This window comes from Neocloeon triangulifer, unplaced genomic scaffold (genome assembly GCF_031216515.1).
Source record: "Neocloeon triangulifer isolate White Clay Creek 2 clone unplaced genomic scaffold, ASM3121651v1 ptg000004l, whole genome shotgun sequence".
Lineage (NCBI taxonomy): Eukaryota > Metazoa > Arthropoda > Insecta > Ephemeroptera > Baetidae > Neocloeon > Neocloeon triangulifer.
The window spans coordinates 3,365,691-3,386,167 of record NW_026775547.1 but is presented as its reverse complement, the minus strand read 5'-3'; the positions used below and the strand labels follow the sequence as shown (position 1 = coordinate 3,386,167).

Genomic DNA, 20,477 nt, shown 5'->3' with positions numbered 1-20,477 from the left:
CGCACGTGTGCTCGTCAGTGTGTGAAGTCTGCTGCTTCTTCTTTTTTCTTTTAACTAAAATTTCTTTCTTTGTTTTTAATGGCTGCGTATTATATACAGTGATTATATTTTGGAGAAAAAAAATATCCTCTCCTTCCTCAACATGTTCAAGAATATACCGCTATTTTCGCCTCATTATTTTTAATCTTCTTTGACTCAGCAGCAGGACCAAAGCATGGAGACCCTCGGACACGTGTGCATCACAATTTTGGCAATTTCGACAGGTAAATCGTTAAAGTGGCTGTTAAATTTATTACTAATTTGAATTTTTGAACTTGCAGCATGCGGTGCCGGCAAGTTTGTGTTCCGGAACGAGGTGTTTGAAAATGTGGAAGCTTTTGAATCTTCCAACATGATGCGTATCATCAGTCGCAACGAAACTACCGAACAAGCTGCAATTACTGAAAATCCAACGGAGGCTGAAAACGTGACCGAGACGTACAACGACTGCGTCAAAATCTCTGAAAATGTGCGGTGTCCCTATCCGTTGATCTCATTTTACCTCTACGCGGGGTGAGTGGATTAAGAAAGTTTATTGTAAATTGAGAGGATTGTTTTTGCACGGGTTGACAGGCCGAACGGAGAGCGCGAGTTCATTGACGAGAATGACCCAAACTGGTTCAATAACAGCAATTTCGACGAGAGCAAAAAGACGGTGCTGTTAATCCACGGATTTGGTGGAGGTGACGATGTAGGATCAGTGCCCTTACTGAGAGACGGTAAAATATGTTTACTAACTAGATGGCTACTCTAAAAAAATTCCAATAATTTATTATTTACGTCAATTTTAATCATATGTAATTATTGTACATTTATTAAAATTAAAATTATGCATATGTTATAATTGTTTAATATTTATTTTTTATTCTTTTTTGTTTCTTTTTTTTAATTTATATCAAAAATTCACAAGTTTCATTTTAACGTATCTAGTAATTTACAGTGTAAATATATATTAATTATTGTAATGCAAACCAACCTAATGATAATTAATAGAATAGTAATAATTATTTGTTTAGCGTCATAACTGATTCAAACATTATATTTCATTCACTCATGTTTATTATTAATATTATTATCCTATATTAACGTCGATCATTTAAAAAAAAATTTAAATTGGTAAAATTAAAAAGTAGAACTAGCAGATGTCTATCTCAAAGAGTGACGAAATCACTCGCCACTTGGATTCTTTATCAATAAATCAAATTAATCAAGTTTATAAAATAGTGCAAAATAGATTCTCACATATTAATTATGCAGATTTTGAAGAATTCAAACGTTACATCAGTTTCCGTTTGTTAATGTTTAATAATATTAATTTATTTTAATTTTAAAACAAGTTGATATTTTGCTTTTTCAATTAATCTTAAATAAATGTTGGACATTTTCAGCCTTCATCAAAACAAACGAGTACAACTTGATAAACGCCGACTGGGAAATTTTGGCCAAGTGGCCTTGTTACTTCCAAGCGGTGAGCAATATGAAGCCCGTGGCCAAATGCACTGCCCATTTCCTCGCCAATCTGGAGCGGACGACCAACCTGCAGTACGAGCAAATAACCTGCGTCGGTTTCAGCCTCGGGGCACACATTTGCGGCCTCATCACCAATTACGTGCCCGACCGATTCGAGAGAATAATTGGTGAGTTTTATTTATTTGCATTATATTTTTTTCTTATCTGGCCGTGCTTCTGAAAAGGGCTATAAAGTTGATTTCAAAGCACTTTAGCCGTCCATTAAGCTGATTTAGTTTGAACTGAATAAAAATGTGGCAAATTGGCGCCGAATCGATAATAATCAGGTTTCGCGGATGCCAATAAAAGCAAATGATATGTAAAAATAAAAACTAATGCACGCAGCCTTGGACCCTGCGAAGCCACTTGTGCAGAGCAAGAAGGGGAAGGACCGACTGGATTTGGAGGATGGAACAAACATACACGTCATCCATAGCAACGCCGGCTTCTTCGGCATGTCAGGGCTCCAGGGCACGGCCGACGTCTGCATCAACGGCGGTCGCGTGCAGTCCTACTGCAAGAAGGAGTCTGGTAATTCCGTGAATAAATTAAAACAAGAAAATATGCTGAATGCAGAAGCAATAGTTGTTAACATTTTAATTTTATCAAATGCTAAGGAATAAGCCTGATAATAGGATAAAAATGAATTAATTTGTATCAAGAATCACAATTTTTTTTTATCACAACTCAACTATCATTATTTTTGACAGTAACACAGTCTTATATAAAAAATTAAGAAATAATCAGTATTATTTATTTCAAGCTCTTTCAAACAATGAAAAATTAATATTAGGAAACTCATTATTAATTTTAATATTAAATTTCTTATAAAAAATATCATTTGAATAAAAATTGTTTGAATTTATTTCATTTATTTAACAAAATCCGTAGCAAATCGGCGCCGCAAATCGGCGCCGCTAATCGGCGCCGCTAATCGGCGCCGCTAATCGGCGCCGCAAATCGGCGCCGCAAATCGGCGCCGCAAATCGGCGCCGCAAATCGGCGCCGCAAATCGGCGCCGCAAATCGGCGCCGCAAATCGGCGCCGCAAATCGGCGCCGCAAATCGGCGCCGCAAATCGGCGCCGCAAATCGGCGCCGCAAATCGGTGCAGCACGCGTGCGAGTTTAAAAAAAAAAAAAGATTCGTAAAATAAGTTTAAAAAAACTATATAAAATATTTAATAAATTTAGGAAACTTATTATTAATTTTAATATTAAATTTCTTAAAAAATATAGAAATTTGAATAAAAATTGTTTAAATTATTTATTTTTTTTTAACAAAATCCGTAGCAAATCGGCACCGCAAATCGGCGCCGCAAATCGGCACCGCAAATCGGCACCGCAAATCGGCGCCGCAAATCGGCACCGCAAATCGGCACCGCAAATCGGCGCCGCAAATCGGCGCCGCAAATCGGCGCCGCAAATCGGTGCCGCAAATCGGCGCCGCACATCGGTGCAGCATGAGCGCGAGCTTTAAAAAAAAAAAGATTTAAAATTTTTTTCGTAAAATAAGTTTAAAAAAACTATATTTTTGCATAAATTTAGGAAGGTTTCAATTTTGATTAATAACATATGATTACGTCTCGCAGTTTTGAAATTTGGTGAGCTGGATTAAATTTTTTTTTTAATAATTGAAGGTGAAACCTTAATACAAAACAAACCACAAACAGGAATGGGATTGCCGAAAATTATTTAAACTTGCAAACAAAAATTGATAGCAAAAAATAGCATTTTAACTCTTCAATCAATGTAAATTACTATATTTTGGAACAATTAATAAGTGGCTCTTTAAAACCAAACTTTATACTTAAAATAGATTATTTTATAATTGTGTATAATTATGTGCAATAAATGCATTTTTATTATGCAGTTTTTTTAACTTTTCTAATTTCTTGTGCTTATAGTTAGATTTTTTTCGTAGACATATTTAATTTTTAATATTAACCTGTTCTTACAGATTATAATTACTGCAGTCACGTTCAGTCTCTCTGCTATTTTGCGGAGAGTTTGTTCCCCGGAAAGGGGAGAGAGGCGACCCCATGTGAAAGCAGATGTCCTTACGGGTCAAAGTTCAAACCCAGAGAGGGAGAAAACATCATTTTGGGCGAACCAATGAATAGCTCGTAAGCAAATTTTTTTTAACCCTGAAGAAGAATATGCACGACAGACTTTTTGTTGTAGGGCTACTGGAATGTATTGCGTAAGTGCGACGATTCCTCCGTACTGCAAAGATCCTAATTCAGACGACCCTGACTACGGACACGAAAGGTGCTGCACTACCGAAGGTCAAGTTGCCGTCGAATATTAAAATATATCACACTTTTTTGACAATGAATGAACTGAAAAAGCACCGGGAGATGTAAATAGACTGCATGAGTTTTGGAAAATGGATTTCGATTTCACCTGAAATACTGCACTTTATTTTTAGTTAAATAATTTTAAATAAAATATGCATGAAAATAAAAACGGCACTGAAAATGTTTGTAAATAAAAGACACAAAATATTATAGACTGGTGAAAAAGCCCCTTAAAAAAAATGTGAACTCTTAGACTCAATTATAGATAAAAATTATTCTTAGATAAAGTCAGTCATTTATCAAATCTCTTATTTTTTTTTTTAGTAAGTTATTAATGCAAAGTCTATTAATTAAATTAAAATGGATATTTCCATAATATATTTACGTCGGCACTGAGTTTATAGAAGGAATAATGAAGTTTAATTTCAACTTTAATTTGTATTTTTTTTTTTTTTTTTTTAAACAAATGATTAATTTTTTTAGAATTTTTTCATGAAATTTTGGTTCATATTTTCATATATTTGTCAAGTAAGTAATTAATTAAAGTGCAATTTAAAATTCCGCACCATAGAAATTTGTAAACGATATCAGGACCACCAAATGGTAAAAAAAGGTCTTATTTTATATCATTTTATCCATTTTATATTAGGAAATTTAAAGTAAAAACTAAAATTTGAAAAATTGCGAAATATTTATTTTTCCTTTTAGAAGCCCAAAAGGGAATTTTTTGTCTTAATTATCTTGTTCAAAAGCACACACATTATCTAATTTATTATATTCAACGTGAACGTTTTGGAGAGAATAAAAAATCGAAATGACTTTTTTCACCAGTCTAGTTATGCAATGCATCGTGCGGCGATAAAAGTCCAGTTAGGCTCGCGCACAATAATTTGATCGCGATAGTCAATCTTTGGGCTCGAAAAATGCAACACGCCCTGTTATAGACTCGCAGTGGATGCACCGGCATTAATCACGCCTGCGTGGCTCACTCCGCGAGGGCAGGTGTATGACATAATGCAAAATATATGAGAGCAGCGCTGGCGCACCGAAAGTACCGTTAAGAGCACATAAATGGACCAGGAAAGCACCGTGGCGCTCTAATGAGAGGAGGCGTCTTTACCTTGGTGCAAGCCCACATATTTAGACGCGTACGCTGCTCGGTCGGCCACAAACTGCTTTTTTGCTCAATCCCGGTATTTTTTCTTGGTCACCACAACTCCGACGTGGAAAGACATAAATTTTATGCAAGCAAAGTCGTCGTAAAAATTAAAACAAATTTGCGATCACAGAATGAAGAATGTGCAAAAGTCTTACGGTCTATTTTATGAGGACCAAAAAGTTTCAATTAGCAACGTTCTAGATTTCGTGCTATTCAATATTTACAATTTAGTTTGTTTACAAATATTATTTTTTTTTAAAGAATGAAAATTAATTTTTTTTTATTATCCGTGACTTTGGTATAATAAAATCGATATTTGAGAGATTTCATTTACTACACGAAAGAACTAACGGATTTCTGGATTTCTTTCATTTCCAATAATGTCTAAAAATTCATAAAATTAAAGTAATTGTATATCCGTCAAGCTCGCTGTTGATTAGTATACGGATGAAAAGCCTACAAATTATCCAAAAGAAAACTCACAAGTTAGTTGCAATTTTTTTTTAAGTAAAATTTTAAAGAAAAAAAAATCAACCGATAGTACAAAATTTATTACAGCAAAATATTATTTACAAAAATTATTCGCATAACAAATGATATGTGCAAAGATAATTCTCAATATATTTGAAATATTAACCTTAATATATATATTTTTTTCTTTTGCTTTACATTTTTTCAATTTTCCTAATAATTATATGGTTTAATTATATATCATTCCGGATTCCCTGACCAATTTTGAGATTGGTTTTATAACTTGGTTATCTTAATGAAATTGTCACATATCCCTTATATTTACTTATACAATAATAAAAATATGCACAAATAATATATGCTTTTAAAAATCTATTATTTAAAATCTTTAAAATATTTTCAAATAAAATTTTTACAGTATATTTAAATAAAAATAAAAATGTAAAAACTAAGTTAAATTTAATTTTTATTGAAATGAAATATTGTTAACAGCATTTTAACTAATTTGTCAAAAAAAATTTTAAATCATTGTTTTGTGAAAGTTACATATTATTTACATTTAGGCGCGCCGTCGCTCGAATTGAATGTGTTGACAACACAGCAGCTCCTTATACGCGTGCGGCTCCGGTTCGCTCGGCGAAGCATAAAAAATCCACCTTGAGAACAGAATCCACACACATACAATTAACAATTCTGTACGAAAACGTACACACAAGGAAAAGATTTAACGCGCTCGTTTAGCAAGAAATAAAAATACACACACTTGGCTCTGTACATTTTGTCCGTCTTGTCGCCGGCGCAGACGCATTAAATTAAAATTTGTTGCTTTTTTCCAAGAGAGCCTCGAGAGTCGCCGTAAAAGGTGTTTTAATTCGAATATTACATTCAAATTGCAGGGGCTCTCGTCGCGAAGCGCCAGAAAGTTTCCATTTCCAACTTCAAACTTGGCCAGCGGCCAGCCGTCGAGGACACCAAGACTGAAGTGGCCGCTTCTCTAATCAACGACAAAAAATGCATCCAGAAGCAAATGGCAAACATGACGTGCCCTGATCCGCACATCAAATTCTACTTGTACTCAGGGTAGGAAAAAATATGGAGATTTAATTCGCCGTTTTGCTTCTTGTTGAAAATTGAAAAATTAACAAACCCTTAAAGTTAAATTAGATCGTTAGTATTAATCTCAAAACGCTTTCACATATTTTCGTTTGAGGTAAAATTTGTATCATTTCTTTGAACGAACAAGAGAAAATTTAATTTTTAATTAATTTTGTAAGTAAAATCAATGAAATTACAATAATTTTCATTTTAAAACTAAATTAATAGTCCAAAATTTGTTCCCTTCACAAAAAAAAACTTTCCAAAGAACCAAGCCTTAGCAAATTGTCAAAGGAAAATTGCTTTTGCATTTTCATCTCTTAATCATTAATATTTTAAGGCAAATTTTAAGTGTTTTTTCAAATTCCAAAAACATTATGTAGAAGTCAAAATTTTTCATTAAATGTTTTTTTAATTTTTTATCTTATTCAACTAGCAGCCTTGCGGTGAAATGAAATGTAATTAATTTCATCCGGCTTACGGTGGAGAAATTAATTTATGATTAAAATGATCGCACTTTACTGAAAGGAGGCTTACACAGGATTAGCGCGTTTCAAATGCGGATCAACACGACGTCGGAGGAATGGTTCGAGGACGGCTTTTTCCAATTAGATAAACCCACCGTGGTGCTCATGCACGGCTATCAGGGCGGAGAAAACTTAATGCCCACTGTCATTCTCAGGGACGGTGAGTTCAAGTGCTTGAGAAAAATAACATTATTTTAAGTATTATATTGTTGGAGAGAGAATGAAAGAGCCAGGCTGAGTATTATTGTGTTTGTTTTGCGGATACACACACACACCAAAGCCTGTGCTTTTCACTTCTTCTTATTCGTTTACAACCGCGCGCTGCAGCGAGATTATCGCCGGCTTTTTATTGCCATAAAGAAGCACGAGCTGTGTTGGGAGCGAAAGATTAATGCCTGAATTAATTGATTCTGTTTCCACAAAGGAGAGAAGAATTCGCTCAAGGAAAAAGTAAAATGTTGCTGCGGTTGTGAAACATTGAATAAATATGGTTGGGATATCCATAAAAATCTTGACAGGACATCAATATATTATTTAAAAGGAAGGAGATTTATTTACATACACGATTGAAATTCCACTTTTAAATTTAAATAAATTTTGAAGATATTTTTTATGAGGCAACACGTACAAAAAAAATTTTCCTTGAATGAATTTTGAATCATGCTTGAATCCTATGCTTCGGTACCTATCAAAATAACCATTAATTATGAGTTAATTTAACAAATTTAAATTCCTTCTCGATCGACAAATTTTTCCGCTTTCTACATCTTTCTCTTAAACCTAGAAATTTTAATTATAGCTAAATTAGCTAAGAAAAGAGTAAATGGAAAGCAGAATATAGAGTTTTCATTTGTTTGTTTCAAATAACTTTTTGCCAATTGAACGTTGAGACACTTACCTGAAGCTGGGCAATTTTACCTATACTATATTTTAAATTTAATTAATTTCGCTCATTTAAATCACCTTAGATTGAAAACCATATACATAAATCTCATAATTGTGTCATCATACTCATCATATATTTTGTAACAAGAAAATGGCAGAAAAAATGCAAATTTGTTTCATATTTTTAAATTTTAGCTTAAAATTAAGGAGTCTCCGAAATCAACTTAAATTAAAAACGAAAACAGCCTAATTTAGTTCGAATCCTTCTAAAATTAATACTTCTTGCAAATCTCCACACATAATCAAGCAACGTACAAATCAACTCTCTCAGGTTTTTCTTTTTGCAAACGAAAATAATAAATTAATTTAAAAAATGATTATTAACGCTAAATATTAGCTTTGAATGTCTGTGTTTAAACAATGGTTTTATTTTCTTAAAATGCTTGATTATTTTCACAGCAATTGTGAAGAACGACTCGCACAATCTCATTACGGTCGATTATGGCCCCTTGACGAAAGAGCGGTGCGACCGACAAGCGCGTCTGAACGCCGAAGCCGTCGCCAAGTGCAGCGCGCAACTCTTTGAATACCTGCAGGATAATGGAGTGCAAACAGAAGAGTTCACCTGTGTTGGTTTTGGTCTCGGCGCGCACATCTGCGGTCTCATCGCCAATTTCATTCTTCCCAGCCGGATGCAGAAGATAATTGGTATGATAATCCATGCAAATTTCAAACGGCCGAAATTCTTAACAAGAGAAATAAAAAAAAAATAGCTCTGGACCCGACTGGTGGGCGAGCGTTCATGCGTTTTCCAGAGAAGAGACTGGACCCTTCGGACGCTGACGCCGTCCACGTTTTTCACTCGGAAACGCGGAGATTCGGCGAGGGTGAGTCGATCGGCACGGCTGACGTTTGCATCAACAACGGACAACAACCGTTCTGCGTAGATACAATAAGTGAGTTGTGTTTATTGAAAATTTCTCATCAGAATATACGACATTCTGAAATTTTACAATTTAAAAAACATTAATAAAATATTTTAATAACTTCAAAATTACATTTGATATTAAAAATTTAAAACATTTAAAAAAAATAGCTTCCAATTATAATTTTCATTCTTGAATTTAAAAGAATACAAAATAGTAAAACAGAAAATCACAATCAAATGATTTTCAATCCAAAAAGTGTTGAAATCGGGCGTTCTATTGCTCTTGGATCTGGTGATTTGATGAATTAATCAATTTTCTTTAATAATACAAATCAATATTGCAGGAGATGGACCTTTAAAGAAATGAAAGTAAACAAATAAAGCCATAAAAGTTTGCGGTCCATTAGTTATTCCGGACCGAACGTGAAATATAAAACTCTTCCACGAAATTTATTTTTATTATTTTTTTATATCATTTTATTACGCGGCGACCTTGGGAGGATTGTATTTTACTGTGTTGGGCCATAAAAATGTCTTTTTTTCGCAGACAACCAGCCGCGGTTGTGCAGCCACGCCTCTTCGGTGTGCTTCTTGGCCGAGTCCCTTTTCGCGGAGCGGCAGGTTGAGCCCTGCGTGAACCGCTGCCCCCAACCTCCGCAGCGCCGAGAAGAAACGGGCAACCCACCCATGCGCGAGAATGCCACCTTCGGAGCCTCCATGGAAAGCAGGTAAGAGCGCGCGGCGATAAAGATCGCGTTTTGCACAAAGTGTATCTCACGATTTCACATGCTCAAAATAAATAATATATATAAACGCGCTCCGGAGACAAGAAGAAAAGCATGCAGAGGGATCGAGCCGCGGGCGATCTCCGAATTCCGGGTGATTGAAATATATTCGCAAGGGGCACAGGTGCGCGAAGTAAAAAATAAGGCCTAGAGTCGGCTCAGCTTGCTAGCCTTAGGAATGCAAGACTTTTCGGTTTCAAAGCGACAGATGATGCAAAAGAATAATTTTTTATAAATGAAAATTTTTTACAGTTTTTTGTATGTATTAAATTTTAGTTCAATAAACGTCGCATGAAACGAAATTTTAATAAGAATTTCAAAATTTATGCTTACAATTAGAGTTTCTTGTTTGCCAAATGTTGTATAACAGTAAAATAACATTAAAAGCAGGCACACAAACACAAAATAAATAAATCTCAATATTAGTAATAAAAATTATACTTACTGAACCAGATTCTTTGATTCTTTTTGGCCAATTCAGTGACTTTTAATTGGTCTGTTTTTTCATAGCAAATATGCACATTAATGAATGTATCCACGTTTAAAATCAATCTAGATGTAGGTATTAACTGAATGTTAAAAGATATTTTTAGGAAGAATTTTTCAAAGACAATGGGATGACTTCATTCAGTCTGCATTAAGTTCAATCAGAGCAGAATAAATAGGGTTATGATAGTTTCATGATGGATTACGGAGTCATTATAAAGATATTGTTCTTTGTTTCAATTTAATTTTAAACATTTTCATGACACTATATGAGCACAATTATAAATCCATACATGAGGGCAACATAGCAATTGTGAGTTGAATGAATTTTTAAATTAGAGTGTTTTTACAAAACTACGTTAAGCTGTAAAATATATATTATTTAATTATTTAGTTTTGCAATTTAAAATTAATTTTTATATGGAGTTCAATGAAACGAATTAATATGTAAAAAATATACAATTTATATATAAAAAGACAAAAAATTTCAAATAAAATATTAAGAATTAAAAATAAATAAAACTGTAATAAAACATTAATTAGCTTATTAAGACTAATGATTTTCTTTATTTTTATATTTATTTAATCCAATTTAGTCTTTTATTTTTAAATAATTATACTCTTCAATACTGCTAGAAATTAAACAGGCTAATGACTAATGATGTTAAGCATTGAACTTTTCAGTTACTTGAATAATTCTTGATCTGTATGTTTAATTTTTATACAGTACGACACGTCTAGATAAAAATCAAATTATAATAAATAATTCAAATTCAATCAAAATAAAATTAACACACTTCTTTTCTGCTGCCAGAGTGAAAAAGCGCGAGAATTTCACGCTACTTAAGCAGCAGATTTAATCGCGTTGTTGTTTTGTGGATCAAGGTGGCTTTTAAAAAGGTGCACAACGTCTTAGACCGTGCGAATTAATGGCTTGTGAGATGCACATCGCGAAACGACCGCAGCGGACAAGAAAAACGACACAAGACTCGACCGACAAGTATAATAATATTATGGAAGCGCAAAAAGTCTTTATTTTTCTCTCTCGTGTGTGTGTGTCGTAATGAGGAGATGATTTTCAATCCGATACAATAATAATATTATATCCGAGGGTACAAGATGGAAAGATGGTTTTCCCACACAACGCGCAAAAAGTGTGACCCCTGTTCGAGGGGAAACCACTAAGCCTTCCTGTCCCTCCTCAACAACTGCACCCAATTACATAAACAAGAGTCGTTTCATGCGCCGCGTATTAAATTTCTTGCGGTCACGCTGATGTACTTGAAGTGACGCCGGAATGAACACTATCATTACATACTACACGTCCTCTCTCTCTCTCTCGTTCTGTCTGTCCGCAGCGCCCAAGGAATGTACTGCCTCGACACCGACGAGGCCCCTTTCTGTCCCCAGCCGGACGACGACTTTGGCGACCCCAGGTGCTGCATCCTGACCAAGAGTTGACACCGAACGTCGATGAAAGAGAATATTATAAAATAATATGCACCACCACTCGCCGGCGCAGCTTTTATGAGCACCATATTGGTTGAATCTTCCAATTTAAAATTGGCTTCATTGTAGAGCTAATTCTTTTGAAGAAAGAAACAATAAACTACTTGTATTTAATAAAAAAATCATAAAAAAAAAAATTAATTCGTTTGTTTTGAATGAATCACTTGTTTATTATTTATTATTGTAGTTCATGCTATTGTCCAAGTTCTTCCACTTTATGTTTTCATTTAATTAGTACTTTCACTTCAACGGTCCTAAAATCGTTCCCTTCAATTAAAATTACCATTCAATTTTCATAATTATCCTATTAAAATAGATTTAATTATTTCGCCATGATTTTTATGGTGCATAATCATTCTAGTACCTTCTCTGCGGATGTGTAACACACAATTTATTACTAATTTATTAAAATTTCAATTCCTGATAGATTGACACCATAAATTTTGATAAAACAAAATTTAAATTAAGTTACTCTATTAAAATGCTATTAATACTATTTAAAACTTGAGCTAGATCCATAATAGGGGAAGTCGTAAGAGCGAGCAGAGAGTTTGCTGATTAAATAGGTTATTACCTGGATTGGATTTTTTGAAAATGTCATTTTTATTTAAAAAAAAAAAAAAGGTAGTATGACTTTTTGTTATATAACACAAAAGCGCTCAATTATTTGTGAAAATGTGGAAATTAAAACAAAAGGAGAAGAATTATATTAATTTTGTTGTAGAATTTCACGATCGAGGGTTGATTCATGGTGATTCGGCTTTTCCTGGATGGGTTTTTGTGAGTTGTTTATTGTTTCAGAAAAACAATATCCTGCTCTACATGTTTCGGCTGCGGTCTTCTCTCAACCACTGCCGAAAAAGCTCGAATGAATTATGGCTGCAGCCCGCAGCCGAAACATGTAGAGCAGAGGATTTTGTTTTTCTGAAACAATAAACAACTCACAAAAACCCATCGAGGAAGAGCCGATTTTAAATTCAAATCACCAATTATATTAATGCTTAAATTTAAAATGGTTTACTTACTAAGTAAGAGAATTTTCATAAATTATTACCCTCAATAAACATCTCTTGAAACTAAATTGTGGCATTAAATCCTGACGCAGCAGTCCGTGCACCCGTGTTGCGCAAGTTGCCTACCCGAGCATTGGCGCCGTGTCGGCCGGCGATTCTAATCCACTAACCTTTGAGCGACCCCTTGGCCCCTTTTAGCAGATACACTCCATAGATTAGCTGATGCATTGTTCGTTGCGAAAGGGCATCTCTTTATAACGATGAAAACAACGCACTCGCTCAAATCGTATGGTTGGCCGTGCAGAGCGACGCCAAATTAGGGCCAATCGGAATGTGTCATCTGATGACTTGTAAATCCTTGTGTGGAGTCAAAACATGACGCAAACGCTCAAATGCGGTTTGAAACGGCGGCGTAAACGCCACTTAAAAAGCTCCGCGCGACGACAATTTTATATATTATTCCCCTTTCTATGCGTCTCGTCTCTGGCGACTTGAAAAGCTGCTGACAGCACCTGGCCGAGATTTCATTATTCTCATTTAATTTGCGTCGAACGGCGGCGACCCTGCCGAGAAATATTGAGTCGAACGTAATTGACACGAAATCTCAGTTTTTTATTTCAAGAATGGTGGACTGATGACAAGTTATAGGTTCTGAATATTAAATTACACACACTTAAAAAACTACTACTATATTGGATGATTGATGAAATGAGAAAAAAAATCTTACAGCAAAGTGCTCTTAAGCCTCTTTAAATATTAAATCTCCAGAAGACATGTCCATTAAACACAAGTTTCACAGGTCTGGGTGATTTTAAATTTTAAAAATGAACATGGTACTCATTGCAATACAGATAAGACTTCCTGGTTGGAATTTTAATTTATTTTAAAGACACTTTTGGAGTATGAAAGAATATACACATATGAGAGTGGTTTAAAAATAAAAAAAATAATATTAAATGCAAAATATTTAATATTTAATATTAATAAATATTTTAAATAGTTGTCCCTTCAGAAATGTTTTTAATTGGTATGGCGGTATTGTTAATGTTGGTAGATTGATAATTTCCATCAAAGCACAAATATGGAGTGTTTAAGAAAATCAATAATCAAAATTTTTATCAATTACTTTAGAAACTTACCGGCTTCATTTGAATTTTACATTATTACGAAGCCTTTTCAATTCTATATTGAGTTAGTGCTTATAATGTCACAGTTTTAAAAATGAAGCTAAATTAATTTGGTTTAAATTGTTTTCTAAAATAATAATTATGTTTTTTTCAATAGATATAAAAATTTGCCCTTCCATTTAATGAATTTCCCAAGCGAGTTTTAAAAACGTTCATAATATAGAAAAAAATGTCCTGCTCTAATCCGCATGTTTTAACTTAAGAGCTGCACATGTGCATCAGCTGAATATCAATATGACCTTAATTACAATTAAAATTAATGTTCACAATATTATTGGGACAAAATCTTGTATAATTTTCTCATTTGTAAATGATTGATAATTTAAATATTTATCAGCATGATTTATTTCATCTTGTTATTAAACAAATCATCATGGAAAATATCATCTAGAGAATTTTTCATATTTGAATAAGTTTTCATTAATTTAATAAACATAATATAAAATCCTGAATACGTAAAAAGCAGATACATAAACACAAGCCCTTGTTTATTTTACTTTGTTTTCGTTATAATCCAAAACTCCAATGTTTCTCCTATTTTCTTTACTAAATAAGATTGATTTTGTAAATACATTTTTTCCTTGACATTCTAAATATTTAAAAAGAAGAAGTCAATAAGGAAACAATTATATTTAACAAACAAAATAAGGCGATTTGCAAAGCAGCTGACTTTTGTGGCAGCAATATAATGATGATATTTCCTAATTGCCACTATTTGCATACCTCCGAGGTTTCTCTCTGGCGCGTCTCTGGCAAAAGCCAATTTTGAGAGAGAAACGCCTCGGGAAGTGACAACTTTTTCCTCCTTTATGCCTTTGCAAGTGAGTCATTTGCCGCCGAGATCTCACTCCTTTCCCAGCTAATAAAAGTTAAAAGTTGTGATTGTGTCTCGCCGGCATTCTCATTTGAAAAAGCCCACGTCACGACCACCAAAAGCTTTACTCGTTGTACTTTTTCGAACATACCCGCGCACTTTCTATTTAATGCACAACCGGCACATACCTAATTACCGAGTAACCAGACGATAAATTTATAACGCAAACGAAAAATTCAACACAGCGGAGAGTGAGACCAGCTGCGGCCGTAATTTTCAAATTTATTTCTTGAACGAACACTTGTTATTCTCACAGCATTAACATTCTGACAAAAGGGAACAACGCCAATCTTCAGTATGCAGTCGAATTTGGAAATTTTATAGATACAATTAAATAAAATAAATAAATAAACTTAATTTTGCGCCTATTATATATCATCAAAGTTGCTATAATATGGGACCAGTGAAATAGAGTAAATAAGAATAAAGAAAAATCTTTTGAGCCAGAACGTAATAAGAAGTAAGAATGTTTAAGTATTAATAAAATAAATGTCAATTCCAAACACAGCACCTATAACCGTTGTAAATTTCGATTGAAGGAAAAGATTTGCTAATCATTTGATTCATTTTTATTTATTAAATATTTTTAAACAAAACAAATTTTTCAAATTAAAATCTGTCATAGTCATCGATTAATATAAAAATATTTAATGTGATAAAGTCGTAAAAAAAAATTTTAAATAATAAATAATATTTTTGTTTATAATATAATCATATAAAAACTAAAATAATATCATTAACTATGTAAAAGAAATTATAATTTAAAGCTTATTTGCACACTATATATTATTATAAAACTACTAATAATTTATTAATTCAAAATATTCAATTGAGAACTAAAGAAACTTATTTTTTTTCTTTGTCAGTTATTTCTCTGCCGATTTTTTAATATTAGACAAAAATCCGTTAAGATTGGCGATGGTCCCTAGTATGAGTTGAGAGAGTGTGATTTTTCCCCAGCAACTGTACAACTATAGTGATTAATGAGAGAGTTGCTTAAACGACTGCTTTTAATCAATCATACGGCAGCGACCGATAATTACGGCCGAGAAATCATCACGGCTGACAACTTCAAAACTCGCTCGTCTCTCGTCAAGGACGTTCGACAAATCGGACAAACAGCTAGCTCGAGTGTACCTGTTTTCACAAGACGCATTAAAAGGAGAATTATTTCTCGTTAATTTCGCAAGGTTATTTTTTGTCAAATTAAAAGCGGTTTAATTGAGTCGTTTTGGAAGCATGGGCGGGAATCCGCCGAATTCGGAGCGCGGACGCCGATGGCGGTTGGAGATAAATCCAACTTTATTGGATATTAAATAACCCATTAAGAACGCAGTTATGAATCACACGCCTCCGAGAATCGCGTTCATTAAGAGCTCGTAGTCATAATTATTATTACGACGATGGGGAATCTCTCGTATTTGTATGTATTTTATCGGGTGTTCCGAGACGCAATAAAAATAAATAAACGTTTCCGCCTCCTCTAGTTATGCTTGTGAGTGATTTCTGTTGTTGATGTGTTGAAACTACTTATAATGAGTTAAGTTTGTTAATTGGCCACAGCTGTCAGAGAAAGTGTCGTAACTATTCACATTTTTCCCCAATGAAGTTTTTAAAAGGTAAGAATCTAGTGCGTGATGGTACAATTTTTTACGAGAGTATCATGATTGTGCATGATATGCTGGTTTTAAAAAAGTCACGGCTTTCATAAACAGACCCACTTATATGGGTATTGACTTTTTGGGAATTGTAGCTTTCAAAAATATGCTGCTACGTGATTTCGTAATGCGTACAGATGATTGAGAGTTAATTTATTGATCAGATGGTTGCTGTATTTATTAATTTTCAAGGGTGAAAAATCAGATTTCCCAGAAAAATGAACAAATAATAGATAAAAACATAATTGTTTCAGAGATTGTAGGAAATTTTGGTTGCTATAGATTTCTATTTAATGCTGCCATATTATTATACTTTTCAGATTCATGAAGATATAAATCCTTTCAATTTTTAGCTCACCGAGACTCAATGAAGAAAAATAAAATAACTCAAAATTCATCCTACCTGCATAAGAATCGGTGAACATCCCTTGCCTTCTCCCAGCTAAATGTTTCAAGTCTTTGTTTTAAAACTCGCGATGCACTCCGATTTCATTTTGAATTTGCGAAATAGAAAACTCCCTGCGTAAACTCACTCACTGATATTCAATCTCTAGGAGGAAAACTGATTGAAAATATTCTAGATCTGGTGTCTTTAAGGTTCGTCGTTTGAGGGGAAATTTATACTTTTAAGGGGCTGTTTTCTGTGAGGTCGCAAGTCGTTGGTGTGCCTCTTGCTTGTTTACAAAATAAGTCAAAACGGAGAAACAGGGGAGATAGCATGAGTTTGACCACCAATCATTGCAAAACTAGAAGTGGTGTGAGAACGAGTGAGGGGTGGAAAGTGGAACAAGTTTAGTGGAACAATTCTTAAATTTCATCACCAACGTTGTCCTGTTCAATTATACTTTTGTCATATTAAGAACGTGTTCATTAAAATAAACCAAATAATTAATACTGATTATTTAATTTTATGGTGACTTGAATTTAAATTCGGCTTTTCCTCGATGGGTTCTTCCGAGTTTTTATTGTTTAAGAAAAAACAATAATCCTGCTGTTAAACAAAACAAACTCGCAAAAACCCATCGAGGAAAAGCCGACTTTAAATTCAAATCACCATGAATCAACCCTTGATCGTGAACTTCTACTACAATAATTGTGCAGTGTTTTCTGATAATTATTTATGTAATTCCTTATTGCCATTGAATGGTAGTGCTAAATCTTCACTGCGTCTCTTTTCTTCTGCAATATCTTTTCGTTTTTATTTTTTCATCTATTATAATAAAACAAAATGCATTAAAAAATATTATATTTTCTTTTAATCAAATTATTTTGTTAGAGTGTTTGATCAATTTAATTTACTTGTTCAAATAAACAGTCTGAAATTTGAATTAAAATTAAATATTTGCATATCTTATTAAGTTTATTTGTTAACGCTTATACACTCTGACATTGAGATTACGTTTAATTTTCAATTTTGTTTGTTTTAATCATTAAACAATTTAAGAAACAAAAAATGTGTGAGTGCGATAACATGTGTTCATACGACTTGCACAATAATTGTTTGAATTTGCTTTGGCTAAAGGCCTCTCTCCTGAAATCGATTTTTTTTTATCTTAACGCAAAAGTGTTAATCAACGGTTGGGTCGAGATGGCAAAAAACAGGTTCAAAAGTCAAGCGCCTTCGAGTTATTTGATTTATTCCATGATTGCCTCATAACATAATATCGCACACCTCTACTTACGTGTACGTACTACACAACGTACGCCGTACAAACACGGCGAGTGTTGCACAATTTGAATACCTCGAAACCGCAGCGTTTAATTAAAATGCGCTCCGTCAGTTTTGCTACGCACAGCACAACATTGAACAACAACAAACCCGCTCCCTTCGTAATATGGCAAGTAGTGCTGCTCATTTATATATTCTTCGTTTGTTATTGAACACGACCGTGTGTGCTGCTATGATAATACAATTCCGCGACTTCTTCCCCGCGAGGAAAAAAACAGTCATCGTCCTCTCAAGGATAAAATTTGAATGCGAACATGGCGTGCGTTTTCGAACAACGAGACGCGCGGAGTAAAAAGCAGCAGCGCGCCATCCATCAAAGGCCGCGTACCTGAGGAGCAAAACGCAGCCGGCCAATATTGGCCAATTCATGCCGGCAAACATTATGTCCGACGCAACCGACTCATTTTTTTACATGTAATTTTTCGGCTTGCTCGCTTCCAAGCACCGCGGGGCTCGATTTTCAAGAGCCGTTTTTACTTTCTGCAGAGACTCGAGAGGAGATTCTTTAATGGCAGGCTCTATACTTGGAATCGCTCACAATTATTGCCACATTAAACTGTCCAAAATATGCATAAAGCTAAGGAGTGCTGGCCAAGCATATTTAAAGTTGAAAAAGCTTTTTTTTTTAATATTCCGTTACTCCTGGGAAGAAAACCTTAATTTTAAAGGAATAATTTGTAATTTTCAGGCTTCTTATTCTGCTCCACTCAAGACGCAAATTAAGAAGTTGTTTCAAAAAAAGAATTCTGAAAATTTAATTTGTTTGAGAGAGGAAAATTAATTTATAGAACAACAAACTTAAAACTTGTTAGATTTGCAATGAGATAAAAATATGTTACTGTAATTTTAAAATATTGGCTTAATTTTAATTCACGTGAAAAATCCTTTATCTGCATGTTGCAACCCAGTTGTAAGTAAGTAACTTCACTAAAATTTGGTGTTAATTTTAGATGATTATGTTCATTTCAGTTGTCAAGAAATTTAATGCTTTTGAGAATTTACTGGAAAAAAAGGAAAAATTTTGCCAATAAACAATAATTTTAGCATATTTTTCTTAAAAATTAAAAATAATTGTTCAGATTCCGTTTGTTTTTAAACTAGTTTTTCCTCTAAATTGGTAATTTTTAGTTATTTGCTCTAGATTATTTTGAACTTTTTGAACATTGAACGATTCGTTATACCAACTTAAATTATGCAATGCCAATACTTATTTTTACTTTAAAATTGGGACGCCTTTTACAAAACTTGCAGCAGAGACTTGATCGGTTGCATAATAAATTTGCCCATTTATGCTTTCAATGCAATTCGCTGCTGGCCGCTCGCCAAAGCCCGACGGCGGCCACTCTGCGAATCGGCCGATTCAAATTCCGCAGACACGGCGCAAAGCACGAAATGCCCGAGAATACAATCACGCGCCCGTCTCGCATGCAGAGAGACGTGCACCTTCAAAGGACACTGAATTTTAATTCGCATCATTTCAGCTGCCATATCTTGATGGGCCGAGAGCACGAAATTCAAATTCCAGCGAACGACGATCGTCGGAATTGGAAAGTGCGAGGAAAATTTGGCATGCGCTGTGGTTACGCAATGCGCGGCTAATAAATATTGCAAACGATGATTTACGTGCACGCACGGCATGAAAATACATACCGAGAAGAGACACGTCAAAACGCAATTTGTTTAAAGCAGGCGTGCGGAGAGATAAGACAGTTTTTAGAAAAAAAGCCCTCGAGGAAAGAATTTAACGCAAAATGTAAATAATTGAGATTCTGGAAATATTGAAATTTGATTAATTATTTCAAATTACTTCTGAAATTAAAGTTGCATGTAACTTATAAAATGTAGTAACACATTTTTAATTTTTATAATTACTTATTTAATATTATATAATAATAGCATGGTTTTTTTTATATTAAACTTTTCTACAATAAAAAATATAATTTCAATTTTAATAAAAATGTAGTAAAAAAACAAATTATATATAGCAATTTTAATGCAGATGTTTGTATTTTTAAGAATCAGATGATCAGATTATAGCAAAATGCAATCAAAAATTAATTAAATCTTCCCGAACATGAAACAGAGGTCATAAAGATGGCTAATCATCAATTGTATCTCCCGGTATCTCCAGTATTTAAAAATTTATCAGTTCGCCAGTTCAATGTTTACATTATACAATTTGAATTTTGATTATATCACATGATATATTATGAATTATGATCAATGAATGAACAAGTGGAGCACATTAGTTGCAAAAATATTGAAAGTGAAACAAAATTTATTCAAAAACTATACAAAAATGTAAATAAATATTTCAAAAGCAAAA

At 33.8% G+C, this 20,477-nt stretch overlaps 1 protein-coding gene across 1 annotated transcript; it reads left to right on the top strand.

The window, feature by feature from the left end:
* Window positions 1-102: 102 nt before the first annotated feature.
* On the top strand, window positions 103-11,815 carry LOC132193587 (uncharacterized). The gene is made up of 13 exons (XM_059614348.1): window positions 103-263; window positions 321-552; window positions 613-758; window positions 1,428-1,676; window positions 1,894-2,079; window positions 3,506-3,671; window positions 3,730-3,833; window positions 6,372-6,555; window positions 7,112-7,257; window positions 8,442-8,690; window positions 8,756-8,938; window positions 9,458-9,638; window positions 11,540-11,815. Exons 1-13 carry the CDS (start codon window positions 215-217, stop codon window positions 11,640-11,642), a joined length of 2,178 nt encoding a protein of 725 aa, XP_059470331.1. The 5' UTR covers window positions 103-214; the 3' UTR covers window positions 11,643-11,815.
* Window positions 11,816-20,477: the final 8,662 nt, after the last annotated feature.